Source organism: Suricata suricatta, chromosome 3 (assembly GCF_006229205.1).
Source record: "Suricata suricatta isolate VVHF042 chromosome 3, meerkat_22Aug2017_6uvM2_HiC, whole genome shotgun sequence".
Classification (NCBI taxonomy): domain Eukaryota; kingdom Metazoa; phylum Chordata; class Mammalia; order Carnivora; family Herpestidae; genus Suricata; species Suricata suricatta.
This window is the reverse complement of record NC_043702.1, coordinates 88,837,324-88,855,417: the sequence shown is the minus strand read 5'-3', so window position 1 is coordinate 88,855,417 and position 18,094 is coordinate 88,837,324. Positions and strand designations below refer to the sequence as shown.

Here is an 18,094-nt window from a genome sequence, read left to right as displayed (position 1 = left end):
GACCCAGGGACTGGTATTTGTCAGAATGCTGCACTTGTATGTAATATAGATGTACATTCTTTTGTCTTTTTTTTCTTTAACCTATGGGGCCTGAACTCATGACTCTGAGATCAAGAGGCACATGATCAACTGACTGAGCCACTAGGCACCCCTAGTTTTCAATTACGCTTGATTTTGAGAAAGAAAGAAGCCCGCTTCTTCATCTTGGGTCATGATCTCATGGTTCGTTGGATTCTCCGTCTCCCTCTTGCTCTCTGCCCCTCCCCCACTTGTGCTCTCTCAAAAATAAGTAAAACATCAAAAAATGAAAGAAGTTCACTTCCCTGTTTTCCCTAAGGATATCCCAAACAGCATGGGGAGAGTAATACTAAAGGTAGCCTGACTCTCTCTCAAAATAAATAAATATTTAAAAGGTGGGGTGGGTCAACTGGGTTGCTTAGTAGGTTCAGTGTCTGACTCTTGACTTTGGATCAGGTCATAATCTTATGGTTTGTGAGACTGAGCCCCACATCAGGCTCTGCCCTGACAGTGTGGAGCCTGCTTAGGAATTCTGCCTCCCTTGTTCTCTGCCCCTACCCCAGAGGTGCCTGCTCTTGCACTCTGTCTCTCTCTCTCTCTCTCTCTCAATAAATAAGTAAACACTAAAAATAAATAAATAAATAAAGGTAGCCTGGATGACTAAGGAAAGCCAGGCAGAATAATTGCAAAAAGAAAAACAAATAATTAAAACAAAGCAGTTGTGAGAGCAGGAAATGGGCAGGTCATTGTTAGTCTGTCAAATCTGCATTCCTTATTATTGGGAACACATGAGGTAGGCCTGGTTCTTACGCTACTGAATGAGGCAATACCTCAGAGCTAGGAAGAGACACCTCTTTCCTGTGTTGGAGGCTGAATAACAGCCTCCCAACGTGGCAAGGTCTAATCTCTGGAAGCAGTGAAGGTGTTATGAGGCAAAAGGGACTTTGCAGATATCAAGTTAAGGATCCTCAGGTGGGGAGTATCCCGGGCTAATCCCCAGGAGGATCCAATGTCATCACGGCGGCCTTTATAAGGTAGGCGGGAGGCCGCAACAGTGTGGTGAAGGAGTCGGAGCGGTCAGGTCTGGGAGATGCGCTGCGGCTACACGGCGTGCCTGGCCGTCTGTAGGTGGCCTCTAGACACTGGAAAGGTGAGATACCTGATTCTCCCTAGACTCCAGAAAGAACCAGTCACTAGAACGTCTTGATTTTAGCTTCCTGAAAATGGTTTTGAACTTTTTACTCCCAGTATTTATGCGAAAACAATTTTTTTGTTCTTTTAGTGGCTATATTTGTGGTAATCCATTACAGTGGTAATAAGAAAACAATCTCCTGGAAATATATCATCATTTTAAAATAATGGATCAATTCTTTTTTTTAATTTTTAAAGTTTATTTTGAGAGAGAGCACGTGTGAACAGGGGGAGGGGCAGAGGGAGAGGGAGAAACCAAATCCAAAACAGGCTCCAGACTCTGAGGTGTTAGCACATAGCCCAACACGGGGCTCGAACTCATAAACCACGAGATCATGATCTGAGCTGAAGTTGGATGCTTAACCGACTGAGCTACTCAGGCACCAAAAATGGGCACCAAAAAGGGGGGCACTAAAGGAAAGTGTTGGGGGGTCCCAACAGTATCTTTCTGTGTCTCTGCCTCCTCCCTGGTGGCTTCAAAGAATCCATCTGTATATTTAGTGGCACTTAATGGTGTCAGTCACTTGTTGGGAGTCCTATCCAAACCAGATCTAGGCTCAGCAGTGCTGGGCCTCCCCACCTAGAGGTGAAGTGTGTGTATGGCAGGCTTCATATTTTTTAGATGCTGCTTAATTTATACACTTAACCTAATTAGATTTCTCTCTGCAGCCTGTCTGCCATTAGGCCTTAAAGGAAAAGGACAGGGTAAAGGCCACCTCAGATGGGAAATGGATGCAAATTCAGAAGTGTCTGTCAGAGAAGAAGAATGAGAGCTTTCCTCTTGCTGCCAGAGGGGCCCTGGGGAGGAAACACGAAGGGCCTGGGGGAAGGGGAAGTAGAACTGAATGAATACATGCCCTGGTTTCTCTGACCCAGGGCTGATGTTAAGGGTAGAGGGTTTGGCTAGTGAAAGGGAAGGAAGCTGAAGAGTTGGTGCTCCATGCTCTGTTTGGAACTCCAGGAAGAGGTGGCCCCATTCCAGAAGGAGGGGTTTGGTGGCTCCCTAGATGTCCACTGAGTTTCCTCTGCTACAGAGTCTGCAGAAGTTCCTGCCTGCCCCAAGGAGGGTGAGGTGGCTGCTGGTGCTGTCTGGCAGGCAGAACAGGAGAATCTGTCCTGGGTTCCCCAGGGCACTGATCGCACAGTCTCAGCGGGTACCAGGACGGGCTAGGCCTCCTCAGCTAGAGGAAGATTGTCCCTGCCCAGGCTGACAGGGAGTCACCATGAGGCTTTGGGCCTGAGAAGAGACTCAGGCAGGGAATGACACCAGTAGTCCCCAAGTGGATAAGGGCCTCTCACTGCAGGTGTTAGAAGAGTCCCGTAGAGCTTCTGAAGGACCTTCTTGGCAATCCAGGACCCTTGTTGGGTTCCATACCTCAGTGTCAAAAGGAGAAGTGGCGGAAAGAGGAAGACTGAAAAGTGTTACTGTAAATAGGAAGGAAACTAATTAAAAGAGCCCAAACTGAGATGGCTTTAATCTGGCATTTGTACTTTTCCTGATTACCTACCAAGAAGGGAGCTCTTATGGACGATTGCATCAGTCTGTATCAAAATAACTGGAAGGGAATGCGATTCTGCCCTTAGACTCAGGAAGAGGTGGTCTTCTCTAACTCCCGTGCTTTTGAGGGCCCTTTTCTGGCTTTCTTCCAGCTACTTCCCACTCCTGCATAAGGAGCCTGCCTCCCCCCAAGCCAACTTCCCTCCCCCTGTCCAAACTCTTCCCAGTCTTTAGAACCCTGGAATTTCCTGCCCAAATGGCCCTGAGCAAGTTTCGAGGACAAAAGAGGCCCCTTGGGAGTCTGACCTGAGGACCCAGCTCTAGTTCTGTCTGTACTCTAGACCTGAGGGTGGGTCACCAGCAGCTGACTTGTGAGTGGAGCTTTGCAGAACTGACAGCAGTGCCCACTCCCAAGTGCAAGAAGGTCCCTCCTGGGGTAGAATTCACCTGAGAGTGAGAAGGGAAGGAAGGGGCCTGGGCGTGGGACTGGGGTGCAGGCACATTCCAGACTGAAACTTCAAGTCCTCCCAGAATTTTTACCATAACTTAGTTAAGTCCTGAGGAAAGTGATACATTAAGGTAGGAGAACAGAATGAATTGATGACACACTTGTTAATTTTAATTTTCAATTCTTTAGAAGTGTGGTTTATGACCACTTCTTAAATTCTCTCACCAGACCCTATACATGATCTGGGCAGCCTGGCATCATGTCATTAAGTTGGTAACTTCCCAAACACAGACCTTGTAATTCTATGCAGGATGGATCTTCTCAAAGACAGGGAAGTAGAGTCCTAGGAGCATGCTTAGCAAGGACAGGATGCCAGCCCACCATGTTGCTAGCCTTCTGCACAGGCCTGTGGTATGTCAAGCCCCTGGCCTGGTTCAAGTTGTTTTTAATAGATATATGTTACTCCACTTTACTGTGTCACTGCTTCCAGAAAGCTCCTCTGAAGGCCCAGTTCCAAAGGCCCCAGGGCTATGCTCTTGCAGGACCCTGAATGTAGTGACCTTTTATTTCAACATTTCTTTGACATGTGTACCCCCAGCCACAGTGCAGGGCCTGATACATGTTGTCTGAATGTTGGTGGAGCTGAACAGCTACTGCCCATCCTTTTTGCTCCATCACGTGCATGTAAATGGAGCTTTGTACTCGATGCTGCTCAGGATTGCAGGGAAGCAAGCTTATAGAGCCCCTCTAGCTTTCTAGCACGTCACTCCCATTTTTTGGGAATCATGATCTCTTTGAAGAAATTCATCTTCACCTTTCTTGTCAACTATCACAGTTGAACTCAAGTCCAGAGCAACGTGGGTGAAGTAATGTGGTTGTCCTTGGTGAAGGTGAGGCGTGTAGACAGATGGGAAGTAGCAGGCTCCATCACTTACTTAGTCTTCCCAGGCAGGACATCATCCTTTCTTAAAAGAACAGAAACCCCTGCCCTTTTCATACCATAATTGAGAAGAAAACCAATTTATCATAGCATGTCTGATGATCTGAATCCAGAGGTGATAGGGGGCTGAAAGACTAATCATTTAGTAATAGTTAATAATCTGATGCTTTGAGTCCTCCTGGAAGCCTGAGAAGGCTGTGTAAGCCTCCCACATTAACAGCAGGTAGTTCTTTAAAAATATTCACTCAGAGGCACGGAGAATTCATAGAGGTCCTTGATTTGTTTCTTCTGCTAAATCATCAGATAAACTTACATTTTGAGTCAGGGCAGTCCCTTTCATGCTGCTAAAATTGAAAAGAGCGAGTTAACAGGGGAGAGCAATTAGTAACTCTTCTCTGCTTTTTTTTTTTTTCTTCCAAAGCTCAGCTTGTGTCATAATTCTGAGAAAGGTGAAGATACTGAACTCAAGTCTGTGTATGGTATACATTTTAAGGTACTGTGAATGGGAGAATATGATCTTGGGCTCTCTGGAGAGTTCCAGGTCACCCCTGCCCTACCTATTTACCAGGTGACTGTTGTATGAGAGTGCTTGTCTGAGTGGCTCAACTTAAAATGCCCGATTCTCCATTATTCCTTAAGAATATTCAGCTGTTCCAGACAGCTAGTCTGACAACTTAGTGCCCAAAGCTTAAGGTAGCTACATTTCAAACAATGCCCAATAGCCAGATTGTTCTGCAGCTATTGGAACTAATTTTACCTGGGAGTACAAATTTCCTCCAGCAAAAATAACAATATTCCAAGTTTAATACAGGATTATAATTGAGCATTGAATTTCCATCCCTTAAACAACTCACTCCAGGTAGAAATATATGACAGGAAGAGCCTGTAGTAAAGGTCTCTCCCTTTCCTCATAGACTTTGCCTGCTAGTGTAGTACAGTTCTTTACTTAAAATACCAAAAGGGAAATACTTGTTCTAGACTGTGGTCTGCAAGTGCTTTGCTGTCACCCAAGGGACCCAGGACTCAGAGTTAAACTAAGTATCTGATGTCTGACCCATACATTCTCCCTAATGGCTTATTTTCTGCCTGCCTATTGTGCATCCTTTTTGTTTAGGACTAAAGTACCTACTTTTCTTTTCTACAAGTTTCCTCGCTGGTTATCTTCATCAGGGAGACTACAACATTGAACTGTTGTCAACCGTTTTGTCACTGCCACTATTGTAGCTTCCCAGAAGCCAGATTATTTATATGTGCATGCAGATGTATGTGTAAACACAATGCTTTTATAATTGTTCATTATTGCTCCTAGATTGTGACAGGATGGATGGATGATTGAATGGATCAAATTTAGTAAGATCAGGGAACAAAGTATTGGCAATAAAAGATCCACGTGTATAAGCAAAGTCTGATGTTTAGGCTACCATAGAAGTAGAGAAAATTACTTTAGGATGTATTCCTGATCTTAGGGGATGAGCTATTTTTTTTTTCTGCCTTATCTCCTTCCTCTCCTGATAAGAAATAAAGCATTAGTCATTCTAATGGTCATAAAAGTTTGATAAATATTAGATGTTAAAATTTCCCTTTAGCATAGAGAGGCATGCACCTGTCTGTGCTAGACAGGACCACCTCAGTGACCAAGGTATAAAGCTACAAGTATGGCCAGAGCTCTCTATGCAAATGTTGACTGTCCTTGCCTGAAACTCTTAAGAGTTAAGGATTTTGATAGTGCTTCTGGAGGGAATTCCCAACAGGATTTTGATCTTGGTGCTTCTGGAGGGAATTCCCAACAGGATTTTGATCTTGGTGCTTCTGGAGGGAATTCCCAACAGGATTTTGATCTTGGTGCTTCTGGAAGGAATTCCCAACAGGATTTTGATCTTGGTGCTTCTAGAAGGAATTCCCAACAGCCCTTTCATTTCTATTTCTTTCTCTGCATTTCTGATCTATGGTAGCTTATAAGTCTAAGTTTTGTAAACAATGAGCAGAAAACACAGAGCATCACTTGGAAGCATAACAATATCCTTGGGAGAGCCATGCAGTCTTGTGAAGAGGCTACTGACCTTAACATTATAATGCAAAAGAGACCCTAGTTTCTTTTTTTAGGAGTCAAGACTAATTGGTGGAATTTGGAAATTCTTCCTGAACCGAGACAAGAAATGGTAGATTCTTCTTTCCTGATGCTTGTTAGGTTTTTATTTCTAGTAGATTTTATCATAATATTAGGTCACTCTCCAGTCACATGTACCAAGTGCTTCAGTACTGTGCTAAGTACCTCATTTGCACCAGTTTATTATATAGTGTAGATATTCTCCTTCTCATTGTATGGGTGAGTTAGAGTCTTCAGAGAGTTGACATACCTTGCCCAAGGTGACAACAACAAAAAATAGTAACTCTTAGTTCTGCTTGACACCAGCGCTTAGAATTTTATCAGTACACTTTGCTACCTCCGTTTTATTTCCCCAAACAAGTTCTCTAAGGAATCTATATACCTTTAATCTATACTGTAGAATTAAAATAATTAATACATTTAAAAAATAGCTTTTCCCTAGGAGTTGGCCTAATGGAAGTTGGCTCTAAATTGGATTGTACAACTAGCTACTAGTCCTTCTCATTTTCTCTAAATATCTTCTTTTCATTTCCTGGTTTTCCTACAGACTTGGTGCCTGATAATTCTTCAGTAATTACCTACTCTCTAGTATAGTTCAGTATCCAATAAATATTTGTTTAATGATGAATCTTCTAGAACATTCCCAAAAAGGAAATGTTCATTTACGGTTTTGTGTCTGGTGATTTTTCTTTCCACACTTGAATAGAAATTAGAATCTGAACTTGGAGAAATCAGAAAACAATAATGCCTGGTCAATGCTGATGATTGTATGATCTATGGTGCATCAGTTGCCACTCCTCTTTCTGTTCATAGACCATCAGTAATAACACACAGCAGGGATCTTGAGGTTACTGTGGGTGTCATCAAACTTCATGCTCCAGCTGTAGGTGTTTTCTTTGGCCCATAGAGCTCTCTAATGTCTCCATTACTCTAATACACCTATTTGTATAGGAACAATGGAACAGATTTTTTCTACCTAGCCCAGTTAAAATGTAGTGAATGTGTTTATGGCATATTTGACGTACTGTCTGACTCATGATGACTTTAAGTGTAGTGGCAGTATCCTGTGAGATTCAACCATGGCTTTCTTCTTCATCCCTCAGACTTTGACAATGTCCAAGAAATAAGTGAGCCATGAAGAATGACAATATGTACATGTTTATCTGTGAGGAGAACTACTAGCCTGATTGCTCAAATTAAAAAAAAGAAAAAAAAAACCCTTAAAATTAAAAAAAATACAAAGGGATTATAATTGATAGCATTTATTGAACCCTTAGTGAACAAGAGATCCTGTTTAAAGATTTCTCACAACTCTTTGTTATAGGAATCTTATCATTTTAAAGATTAGGACTCTAAGCACAAAGATTAAGTAATTTAGTTCAAGATGTTCAGAATTGGAATTTGCATTCATATCATTTGACAAGAGTGTCTATGAATTGCATCATATGCTGTAGCTATTTCTTAATTTGTAATACTTTTTCATTAATGCAAAATAGCCCAATATAGACATTCATAAATCTAGTATTTTCTAATATAGTTTGTAGAATTTCAAAGTATCATTGAATGTTTATCATAGTTATCAAATTATAAACTTAAATGAAAAATTATCTTAAAAAGCTTTACAAATGAAGTATTTTTCCAATATATACATAGAAGCTCAGATTTCAAATAGCAATGTTTTTTAAAAGTATTTAAATTTCCTCTTAATGTTAAACAGTGCACTTATAGTGCATTGTTATCCTAAGGAGAAAAAAATACTTTTGCAAGGTAAAAAGTCCCGTAAGTTGACTGCAGATGAGTTATCTAAACATGCAATTCCAATAACGTTTGCCTGTACCCTACCTAGGATAAAGTATGTTGGTGTATTCATTAATGACTATGTCAGTCTCAACAGAACAAACACAGGTGAAGTTGACTTTTTGTCCAGTGGATTTTGTTCCTAGCATGCAAATAAACAAAAGCAAAAATTATTCAAAATCCCTGAATGACCCCACCTGCTACAGAGCAGATGTACAAGTGGGAAGTATTGTGCGTGCATCCTTTATCATCTTAGCAAATTTCTTGGTCTTAAAGCATTCAATGGGTTTGGCTTTCAGTTACTTAAAAAAAAAAAAAAAAAAGAAAAATACTCAGAGTGAATTGCTCTCTGTGCTCAAAATAACAAGGAATTCAGAATATAAGAATGGGCAATTAAATGGAGCCCCTGTGTACACTTAACCTGCATTATAGAAGTTTCCACATAAAGTATTCTTAACAATGTCGTTGATCCTAAGTGGTGGTAAGTTTATTGCTTGTAACGGTGGATTTTAGAGTTGTAATAAAAATGATTCTAAACTATTATTTCTTTAGGATGATGAATTCAGCAAATATCCAGTAACATGCACCATATCCACAGGCACGAAGCCAAACATAGGTTATCAGTGGACAGGCTGCATCAGAACCACCTGGGCACTTATAGGCAAAAATGCTCCTAGAATTTTTTTTTTCCCCAGAGATGTTGATGCAGTAGGTCTGAAGGCCTGTGTATTTTCATAAACCTCCATGGTTAGGGATCCTCTTGGAGGAGTTTTCACCTGGGGCAACATTGGGTATGTCTGGAGCTTGTGGTTTTCACAACCGGCAGGATGTGTGTGCTGCTGGCATCTAATAGGTAGAGGCCAGTGATGCTGCTAAATATCCTATACTGCACAAGAAACACAGGTCTTCTCAAAAAAGTATCCAACCCAAAATGTCCATAATGCTGAGGTTACAAAACACTGGTTTAAAAATACAGACACAACCCTAGAGGGCCCATCATTAGGGTGAATTAAAATGCACAAAAATATCCTTTATAACTGAATAAAATGTCACTCATTCAAAGAATCCAATACAGAACTGAGATAAAGCATTTATGAAATTTTGCTTAAGATTACTGGTTATGGTATGACTAGAGACATTCTCAATGAGAAACTTTGTGAATGAAAAAGAAACCTATGCATTTGATAGGGTATCTGTAGTAGGAATTACCTAGATAGATTATGACTAGACTTGAGCAAAAAGTATTTAAAACCTTTCATTGATCCTGAAATGTTACCAAGGAAAAAGATAACAGATTTTTTTTTACTATTTTTTAATGTTTATTTTTGAGAAAGTGAGTGTGAGCAGGGGAGGTACAAAGAGAGGGACTGAGGTTCTGAAGTGGCCCCTGCACTGATAGCCCGACTTGGGACTCAAACTCAACCTGAGCCAAAGTCAGACACTTAATTGAGCCACCTGCATACCCCAACACGTTTCTGGTTTTGTTTTGTTTTGTTTTGTTTTTAATACTGGTTGAGAAGTGAAAATATGACCACTTCCATAAGTGCCATTTAAACAAGCAAAGTCAATTAAATCTAGGAAGAATTCACATGATTTTAATGGTTTTGTACTTTTTTGTCCTCTATTAGGCTTACACATTCTTTCCTAGTTTCAGATCATCCCTCGAGATCAGATACAAGCTCATGTACAATAAATTACTGAAAGTTCTTTTGGTTGCTGTCAATGTAACCAAATTGGATTAATAATGAAAGCAATTAAATCCTCAAATACCTCCACTGGCAACGGTAAATGTTTAATTTCCGGAGAGAAATAAGGTTAGCTATGTTAAACACCTTTTATAGTCACAGTGATAACCAAATTTTCTAACACTGGGGCCTTCTGCTATTTTGTCAAAGAACCAGAAGCAGACTGATTGAATCAAAATAATAACAAAAAAATCCATGTGTTGTTTTTTTTTCTTCTTCTAAAGCTGTCTCCTGCATCTCTGATGATAACCAGTCAGCAGAAATGATGGAATGCCTCAAGCAGACAAATGGCATGCCTCCCCTTGTACAGGAATGCATGATCCCATGTCGAGATGACTGTACCTTCACGGTCTGGTCCAAGTTTACACCCTGTTCCACAGACTGTGAGACAACTCGAAGTAGACAGCGACAGCTCACAGGTAGGATATGCAGCAGCTTGCAGGTAGTGTATACCTGTCTTTTCTTAGCTTTAGACAAGGATGTGCTCCTGCACCTGCCACAGAAGATGGAAGCTCCCGAAGGACTAGAAATGGTATCCAGTCTCTCCCTTTCCCTGCCCTTTCCTGCCTGACTTTATGTATCTTCTGTGCCTATACCTGTCACGTAATGTCTACTCAATATTTGTTTAATGATATGGACCATTCTATAGCTATTGAAGTTCCCTATAGGGGAACTTATAATCTTCATAGTCTTAAATGGTGGCATAGCCACCAGCTAGTTTAGAATAATTAATGGCAGAGATTCCGGTGTTTTGTCATCAGAATATGAGCAAGGTTGAAAGCAGTGACTGATGTATAAAATATGTCAACAGCAGATCTAACCTGTGTCATTCTCCTTTGCCATTACCTTACAAGCAATTTTACACTTTAAAATTTTATTAGAGGACGCCTGGGTGGCTCAGTCAGTTGAACTGTGTCTGACATCAGCTCAGGTCATGATCTCCCAGTCCACTCCATGGGTTTGAGCCCCGCATCAGGCTCTGTGCTGACAGCTTCAGATTCTGTGTCTCCCTCTTTCTCTGCCCTTCCCCCACTCACTCTGTGTCTCTCTCTCAAAATAAAGACACAAATTTTTTTTTAAATTTTATTAGTGCAAGATAAGTCAAATTACAAATGTGGGTTCTGCTTTGGTGGTATATTTGGTTCTGTTAGCATCCATGCAATTTAATGGAAATTAAAGCAATTAATAGTTTAATCAAGGTGCCGGAGTGATTTTTGCTTATAATATACAAATAATTGATGCAGTATAGCATACTGTACTGCTAGTCTAGTTAAATATGCCAAAATTTCTTGTAGTTATATTTGTATATACAGAAAAACTTAATTTAGGTAATGAAGACTCAAAGGAAAAATGCCAAAATAATCACTGGGATAATAAAATTGGTGTCGACATTGAAGAATTAAGCACAGAAGACTATTTGTTCTAATAAGCAATTCAAGGGCTAATTCTCTTGGTTTCAAATTCCCTTTGTTTGAATGCCTTGCGTATAAGATTATGTTTTAAATTTAACTCACTCTAATGGATTTACCTAATCAATGAGAGCCTTTAATAGGGTTTTTGCACACAACCCAGGAGCCCATTCATAAGTGTAGGTGAAATGTATAATCAAATAGAAACAACAAAGTAGGCTGAACTTGGTGCTCTCTTCTACAAAATGCTGTGCATATGTAACTTTATGGGGCATTGCATGGGTTTCTAAGATGAAAAAAATTCTTATAGGGAATATAATGTGGTAGAATGTGTGTGACAGGAGCAATTTCAAGTTCATGTGTAATAGTAAACCTTGGTGGGCATGTTCATACGTACGGCTTCAGAAGCCATCATTCTGCCAATTCTCTTTCTTTGAGGTGAGAATTTCCTTTTGAGGGAAAGGATATTTTTAATTAGTGGCCAGTTTTTGTCTTTCCTTTTTTCTTGAGGGTTTACTAATGATATTTTATACCTGCAAATTGATAATGGAAATATTGAAAATCCTACAATATTTATTAAACTAGTGAAGTTTGTTAGAAATTGTCAAAACTAACACACTTAAAGAAAAATTTTTATGTAGATATTGGAAAAGCCACTGTATGCTTTTTTTTGTAAACTCTATTCTAAGAATTACACTAAAAATAGATTTAAAATATTTCTAAGTTATTGATTATGCTTTTTGCTTGCTAATCAGCATTTGTGTGTCTTCACACATCTTGGAAACAACTGGACAATTTTATGAAATACAGGACTTTTAGGGGGAAAAATCAATAATCAGGTATTAGCTGTGTGTGGGGGCGGGGGAGCAATAGTGAACTGAAATGCATCACTTCTTAAGACTTACTTTTATTGTGGTTCCATGCTTGCCTTTTGGTTTCTTGTGTAATTTGGTGGCGAACTCAAGTAATCTCTAACACGAATGGTAGTAAAAGGCATGGGGTTAGATCTAAGACAATGGGACTCTCTTTAACACAGACACACGTGGAGAAGCACACAATAGTACAGGCCACTGCATGGAATAAGGGACCATCTAGGGTGCTTTTCTTTTTTCCATTTTTAAGAAGAGGCTTTAATTCAATATCTGAATGTCCTGGGTGTTATACCTATACAGGATTGTCATAGGTTTTAGATTGAATGGTATTTATAGCAATTGTTTATACAGTACTGAAAAAAATCCATTAAGTAGATCTGTTCAGTTAATTAATATACAAAATAACTGGATAAATACTACATATTTAATATATTCTTAGAGTTATATGTCTTGTGGGAACAGCACAAATTACTCTCTGACTTAAGTGGGGAAAAATATCTTGACAGTTGTATTAGGGATTGGTAAGCCTTTCTGTTATCTTGGCTTTTTTGTTTTGTTTTGTTGGTTTGTTTTTTTAGTGCTATTTCTGAATCCAAAAGTTAATGCTAATTGTTTACGATAATGCAACCGAAGTAAAGGACCAGTGATAATTTGTTTGATTTCTGAGGCCCATTTCTATATTAATTTACTCCAATAATTATTTTTTTAATGTTTTATTTATTTTTGAGAGAGAGACACTGTGAGCAGGGAAGGGTCAGAGAGAGAGGGAGACACAGAATCCAAAGACGGGCTCCAGGCTCTGAGCTAACTGTCAGCACAGAGCCTGATGCAGGGCTCAAACCCACAAACAGCAAGATCATGACCCAAGCAGAAGCCCAACACTCAACTGAATAAGCCACACAGGCACCCACAATCTTTGTTTAAACAGTGGTCCCACATAATTAAGGATATCCTAAATACAGAGACGGCATATATTAGTGCAGAATACTTTTCTGCCAGCAACTTTTGGTTGCCTTGTAGATTAATAATCTTCCTCCTCTCTCATGCTCTCATTTTGTCCTTTTGTTTTCCTTTTCTCCCCCACTCTACCTTTTTTTAAACCTTCTTTTCTTAATGAATAGTTTCCTTGACTACTTACATGTGCTAGGCCTTAGAAATACATGATCCTAACTGAAGAGCTTATACTATGAGAGAGATTCTATTACAGTTACAACATAGTATACTACTTGCGACAATAGCCATTATATTAGTGCTATATGAGTTTCTTAATACTACTGTCACAAATTACCACAATTTTAGTGGCTTAAAAAGAACACAAGTTTATGATCTCAGTTGTATAGATCTAAAATAAACGTGTTTCGGCAGACTGAAAACCAAATGGTGCAACTGCCTACTTTTCTGGATGCTCTAGGGAAAATATATTTCCTTTTTTCTAGCATCTAGAGGCTGTCCACATTCCTTGGCTCATGAATCTGTCCTTCCATCTTGAAATTTAGTAACATTGTGTGTCTCTCACCATTCTGCCTCTGATTTAACAAAGATTCTCTACCATGTGATTAAGTTGGACCCACCTAGATAACCCAGAATAATCTCATCCCAAGGTCAGTAATCTTAGTCCCATCTACACAGTCCATTTTGCCACCTACGTAGAATTCTAAGAATTGGGATGTGAGCATCCTTGGAAAGGCATAGCTTGTGGTAGATAGAATAAAAGTACAGAAGAGTACTTTTTTCCAGGAGTAACTAATAAATTACCTGAGCCAGAAAGGAAGGACAAGTAAGCATTAACTGGTCTATGGAGGGAGTTTGGAACCTAGGAAATTTTCTGGTATAAGAAGTGCAAAGGCCAGAAATCAATGAGTATTTCCCAAGAACTGAAGAAAGCTTGTTTTGTCTACCTTGTAAAGTGCCAGAGGCAGAGTGGCACCACATAGTCAGGAGAGGTGCTAATGGGATCACATGCTTGAGGGCATTGATGACCATGGCAAGGAGCCTAGACTTCATTCTATGAATATGGTAAGTCACTGAACACTTTTAATTAGATATATGATGTGATCAGACTTCCATCTGTGTGAGCGGATTCTAACTATAGTGTGGGGAAACGATTGAAAGGAAAATGAGGTATCATATATTAGAAGAAGCTGTTGTGGTGATTTAAGCCAGAAATCTGGAGTTGGGCCAAATATGGATGGCTTTGGTCGGAATGGCAACAATGGACTGATTCAAGAGTCATTTTATAGGATATATCTTTGTAATTAAGCAATTACAGGTAGTCAGATAATGCAACAGATTTCAAATCTGACATTTTAGACTTGGTCATGTTGGTATCCTTGGTAAATGAAGATGCAGAAAGGAAGGCCCTGGTGGGAAAACCTTGAGGATGGGTTTTGCCAGGGTGAGTTTGAGTGGCCCTTAAAGTTCCAGTCTGTGGCTCAGAAGCTTGAGTAAGAAATCTAGAATGGAGCTAATGAGGAATTCAAGAGTTAATTTAAACTATGTGGGTGGGGCACCTGGGTGGTTCAGTCATAAGCCTCTAACTTCGACTTAGGTCATAGTCTATGGGTTTGAGGTCTGCATGAGGCTCTGTGCTGACAGCCTGGAACCCGGAGCCTGCTTCAAGTGCACTCTTTCCCTCTTGGTCTGCCTCTCCCCTACTCATGCTTGCTCTGTCCCTTTCTCTTTTTCTCTTTCTCTCTCTGAAAAATGAATAAACATAAAATTATTCTGTGGGTGAAGATAATGGATCAGAAGAGAACCTAGTGATTGGTTCCTTTTTATCTCTCAACCAGTAAATTCACACAGCCACAATAGAAACTGTGTTTCTCAAACTTTTTCTTCTCAAGTGCCCCTAATGATAGAGGAAACAAGCACATCCTCCCAGAGAGAAAGTGGCATGGCTGAAGCTCCAGCAAGATCATTTCGGGTCCTGCAGAAATCCTTATTTATTGTGGCCATAAGCAGCATGTCCAACCTTAGAGCCAATCATGCAGTGGCAACGGTAAAATTATATATGAACTATTTGACAATGAGAAAATATCCTATGTATCAGCTTGTAGCAAACATTTCTAAAATAGCTATAAAGACTGGGAATAAGACCAGTAAATCAGCCTACTTCGTTTTTCTATAGCCAGCCAAGACTCTAGGTGATGACTTATTAATGAGGGAACAAAATATAATTATTAGATCTATTTGAGAACTTTTAGGAATCCAGTACAAGTGTGTTGGCCGAAAAGTTGAATCCAGTTGCAGGCTGACTTGAATCCCCATTAAACATGATTATCAAGGATTCAGAGCAGTGAAAATTGATTCTGCATTCTCATTACTCAAAGAGAGGATCACAGCTAAAAGGTCCATCACAGTCAATTGGTAAGGCAAAGTCATATTCTAGAATACTTGGGTTAAAAAGTCTCTCAAAGTGGAAGCCATGGCTTTTTCTCAGATTAAATTACCCAACATTATTGGAGCATTTATTTCATTTCATTGTGTCAGCATTTGTGAGCTACTTGATGGCAAGGACCAAAATAACTTCTTTGTCTGCCACACTGGGAATGACACCTAACCTCACTCCAGGGCCATTGTATAGGAGGGTATCCTTTTGTTCTTTGAATAAATAAACTGTTTTCAAAAATGTCCTTCGAAAAGAGAAGGTGTTTCCCTGGATAGCAGTAATCCCAAGGAAGAGTGAGACAAGGTCATGTGTGTGTGCTTATCAACAAGTGACAGGGAAAATCCTACTAAATGGATTGACAAAAACTTTCTAGCTGTTGAGTCACTGTAGCAAGCATCGTTTTTTTAGTTTCTTTTTTTGCCACTCTCCAACATAAAATGATGTTTAATTTTCTTTTCCCAAGATAACTTGAATTTCACAATTGCTTTGGGAATTTTCATTGTCCTAGGATTTACTTTCATGGCAAAAAGTCAGGAAGGGCAATGCAAGGCTGTAATGTAAGATTAAATTTTCTAAGAGATAGTAAAGACAATAATAGAACTTTTAACACAACAGATATGAAATTAATATAGCAATGTCTCTCTCTGGAACAGGGAAAAGCAGGAAGAAAGAGAAATGCCAGGACTCTGACCTGTACCCTCTCGTGGAAACAGAACTGTGCCCTTGTGATGTATTTATATCTCAACCTTATGGAAACTGGTCAGAGTGCATTCTTCCAGAAAGTAGAAGGGAGTCTCATCGAGGAGGATTTCGGGTACATGGAGAAGGCAAAGAATGTGGAAAAGGCATGCGCTTTCGAGCAATAGCCTGCTCTGATAAAAACGGAAGACCTGTTGACCCTTCATACTGCAGCAGCTCTGGTAAGAAGATGGGTAAGAAGTAACCAATGGGAACATACACACACAGACCCGGAGTGTATCCTTAGTCTAGAATTAGTAGCTTTGCTCTTCAATTAATTGTTTTTGTTCTCCTTCATCAAGAACACACTGCCCTTTATAAAATACAGGCATTTGGAATGCATAGATCCATTATGTTTGGAATGTGATTACTTTGGATCCTTAACTCCCCTCACTGTATACTTCACCTTTGGTCACTTAGTTAATTGTGGATAAGTACAGTTGCTCTACTTCAGTGAAAAAGCCATATTTAATAAAAAAATACTTTGGGGTATGTCTTGGTGCTTTGATCATACATAGAGAAAGCATCAGGCTTTGAATTTCTTCTAAATTAGTTAACAGAATACCAATTAAAATATTGATTTAAAATGTTTTACCATGTAATATATAAATATATCCAAATTAATAGAAAAAAAACTGTAGGAATAAAATGTAGGCAATCTAGGAGAGTTCTGTGAGCTGTCAATTAGGAAGAAGACTGTCTTTTGAATCTTGGGAGAATTTAAAAGATGGGGGAATGGGTAAGAGAACAAGATTAAATACAGTTGGGGTAAATGTTGATGGGGGTGGGGTTGGCTGAGACTAAAGATTATAATGGAACCTATGAATTTCATACTCTAGTTTGTGGCTTTTATTTTTTTAACATGAAAAAGATTAGGAATTTTATAGATGGTATGAAAGAAGTCCTGTTTGGCAAATTCTGGGAGGGTAAAAGATTTTGGCCTCTCCTCAAAATCCTGTGTTTTAATAAGCTTTCTCAATAATATTAGAAATGGTCAAGTGATTGAGTTCTGACCTAGAAGTCCGGTAAATGACAGCTTGTCTTAATTCCCAATGCTATTCTTTAAGATAGCCCCATATCATTATATGAATGCAACTTAAGGTTTAATAACCTTTTTTTAACTGTTTATTGTCAAATTGGTTTCCATACAACACCCAGTGCTCTTCCCCACAAGTGCCCTCCTCCATCACCACCACCTCTTCCCCCCCACCCACTTCCCCTTCAACTCTCAGTTCATTTTCAGCATTCAAAAGTCTCTCAAGTTTTGCATCCCTCTCTCTCCCCAACTCTTTCCCTCTTCCCCTCCCCCTGGTCCTCCATTTGATTTCTCCTGTTTTCCTGTTAGAACTATGAGTGCAAACATATGGTTTCTGTCCTTCTTTGCCTGACTTATTTTGCTTAGCATGACACCCTCAAGGTCCATCCACTTTCCTACAAATGGCCATATATCATTCTTTCTCATTGCCATGTAATACTCCATTGTGTATATATACCACATCTTATTGATCCACTCATCAGGTGATGGACATTTAGCAGGAAAGAGTATGCGATGGAAAAAAGACCGCCTCTTTAGCAAGTGGTGCTGGGAGAACTGGACAGCAACATGCAGAAGAATGAAACTAGACCACTTTCTTACACCATACACAAAAATTAACTCAAAATGGATGAAGGACCTCAATGTGAGACAGGAAACCATCAAAACCCTTGAAGAGAAAGTAGGAAACAACCTCCTTGACCTCCACCACAGCAATTTCCTACTTGACACATCCCCAAAGGCAAGGGAAATGAAAGCAAAACTGAACTCTTGGGACTTCATCAAGATCAAAAGCTTCTGCACTGCAAAGGAAACAATCAAGAAAACTAATAGGCAACTGACAGAATGGGAAAAGATAGTTGCAAATGCCATATCGGATAAAGGGCTAGTATCCAAAATATACAAGAAA

At 39.6% G+C, this 18,094-nt stretch overlaps 1 protein-coding gene across 1 annotated transcript in view; it reads left to right on the top strand.

Moving 5' to 3' along the window:
• Window positions 1-18,094, top strand: part of THSD7B (thrombospondin type 1 domain containing 7B) — a 730,459-nt gene that overhangs the window by 473,291 nt on the left and 239,074 nt on the right. Inside the window, exons 12-13 of the mRNA XM_029933012.1 lie at window positions 9,969-10,163; window positions 16,067-16,333. Coding sequence (XP_029788872.1) covers window positions 9,969-10,163; window positions 16,067-16,333 — 462 coding nt within the window. The remainder of the gene's footprint in view (window positions 1-9,968; window positions 10,164-16,066; window positions 16,334-18,094) is intronic.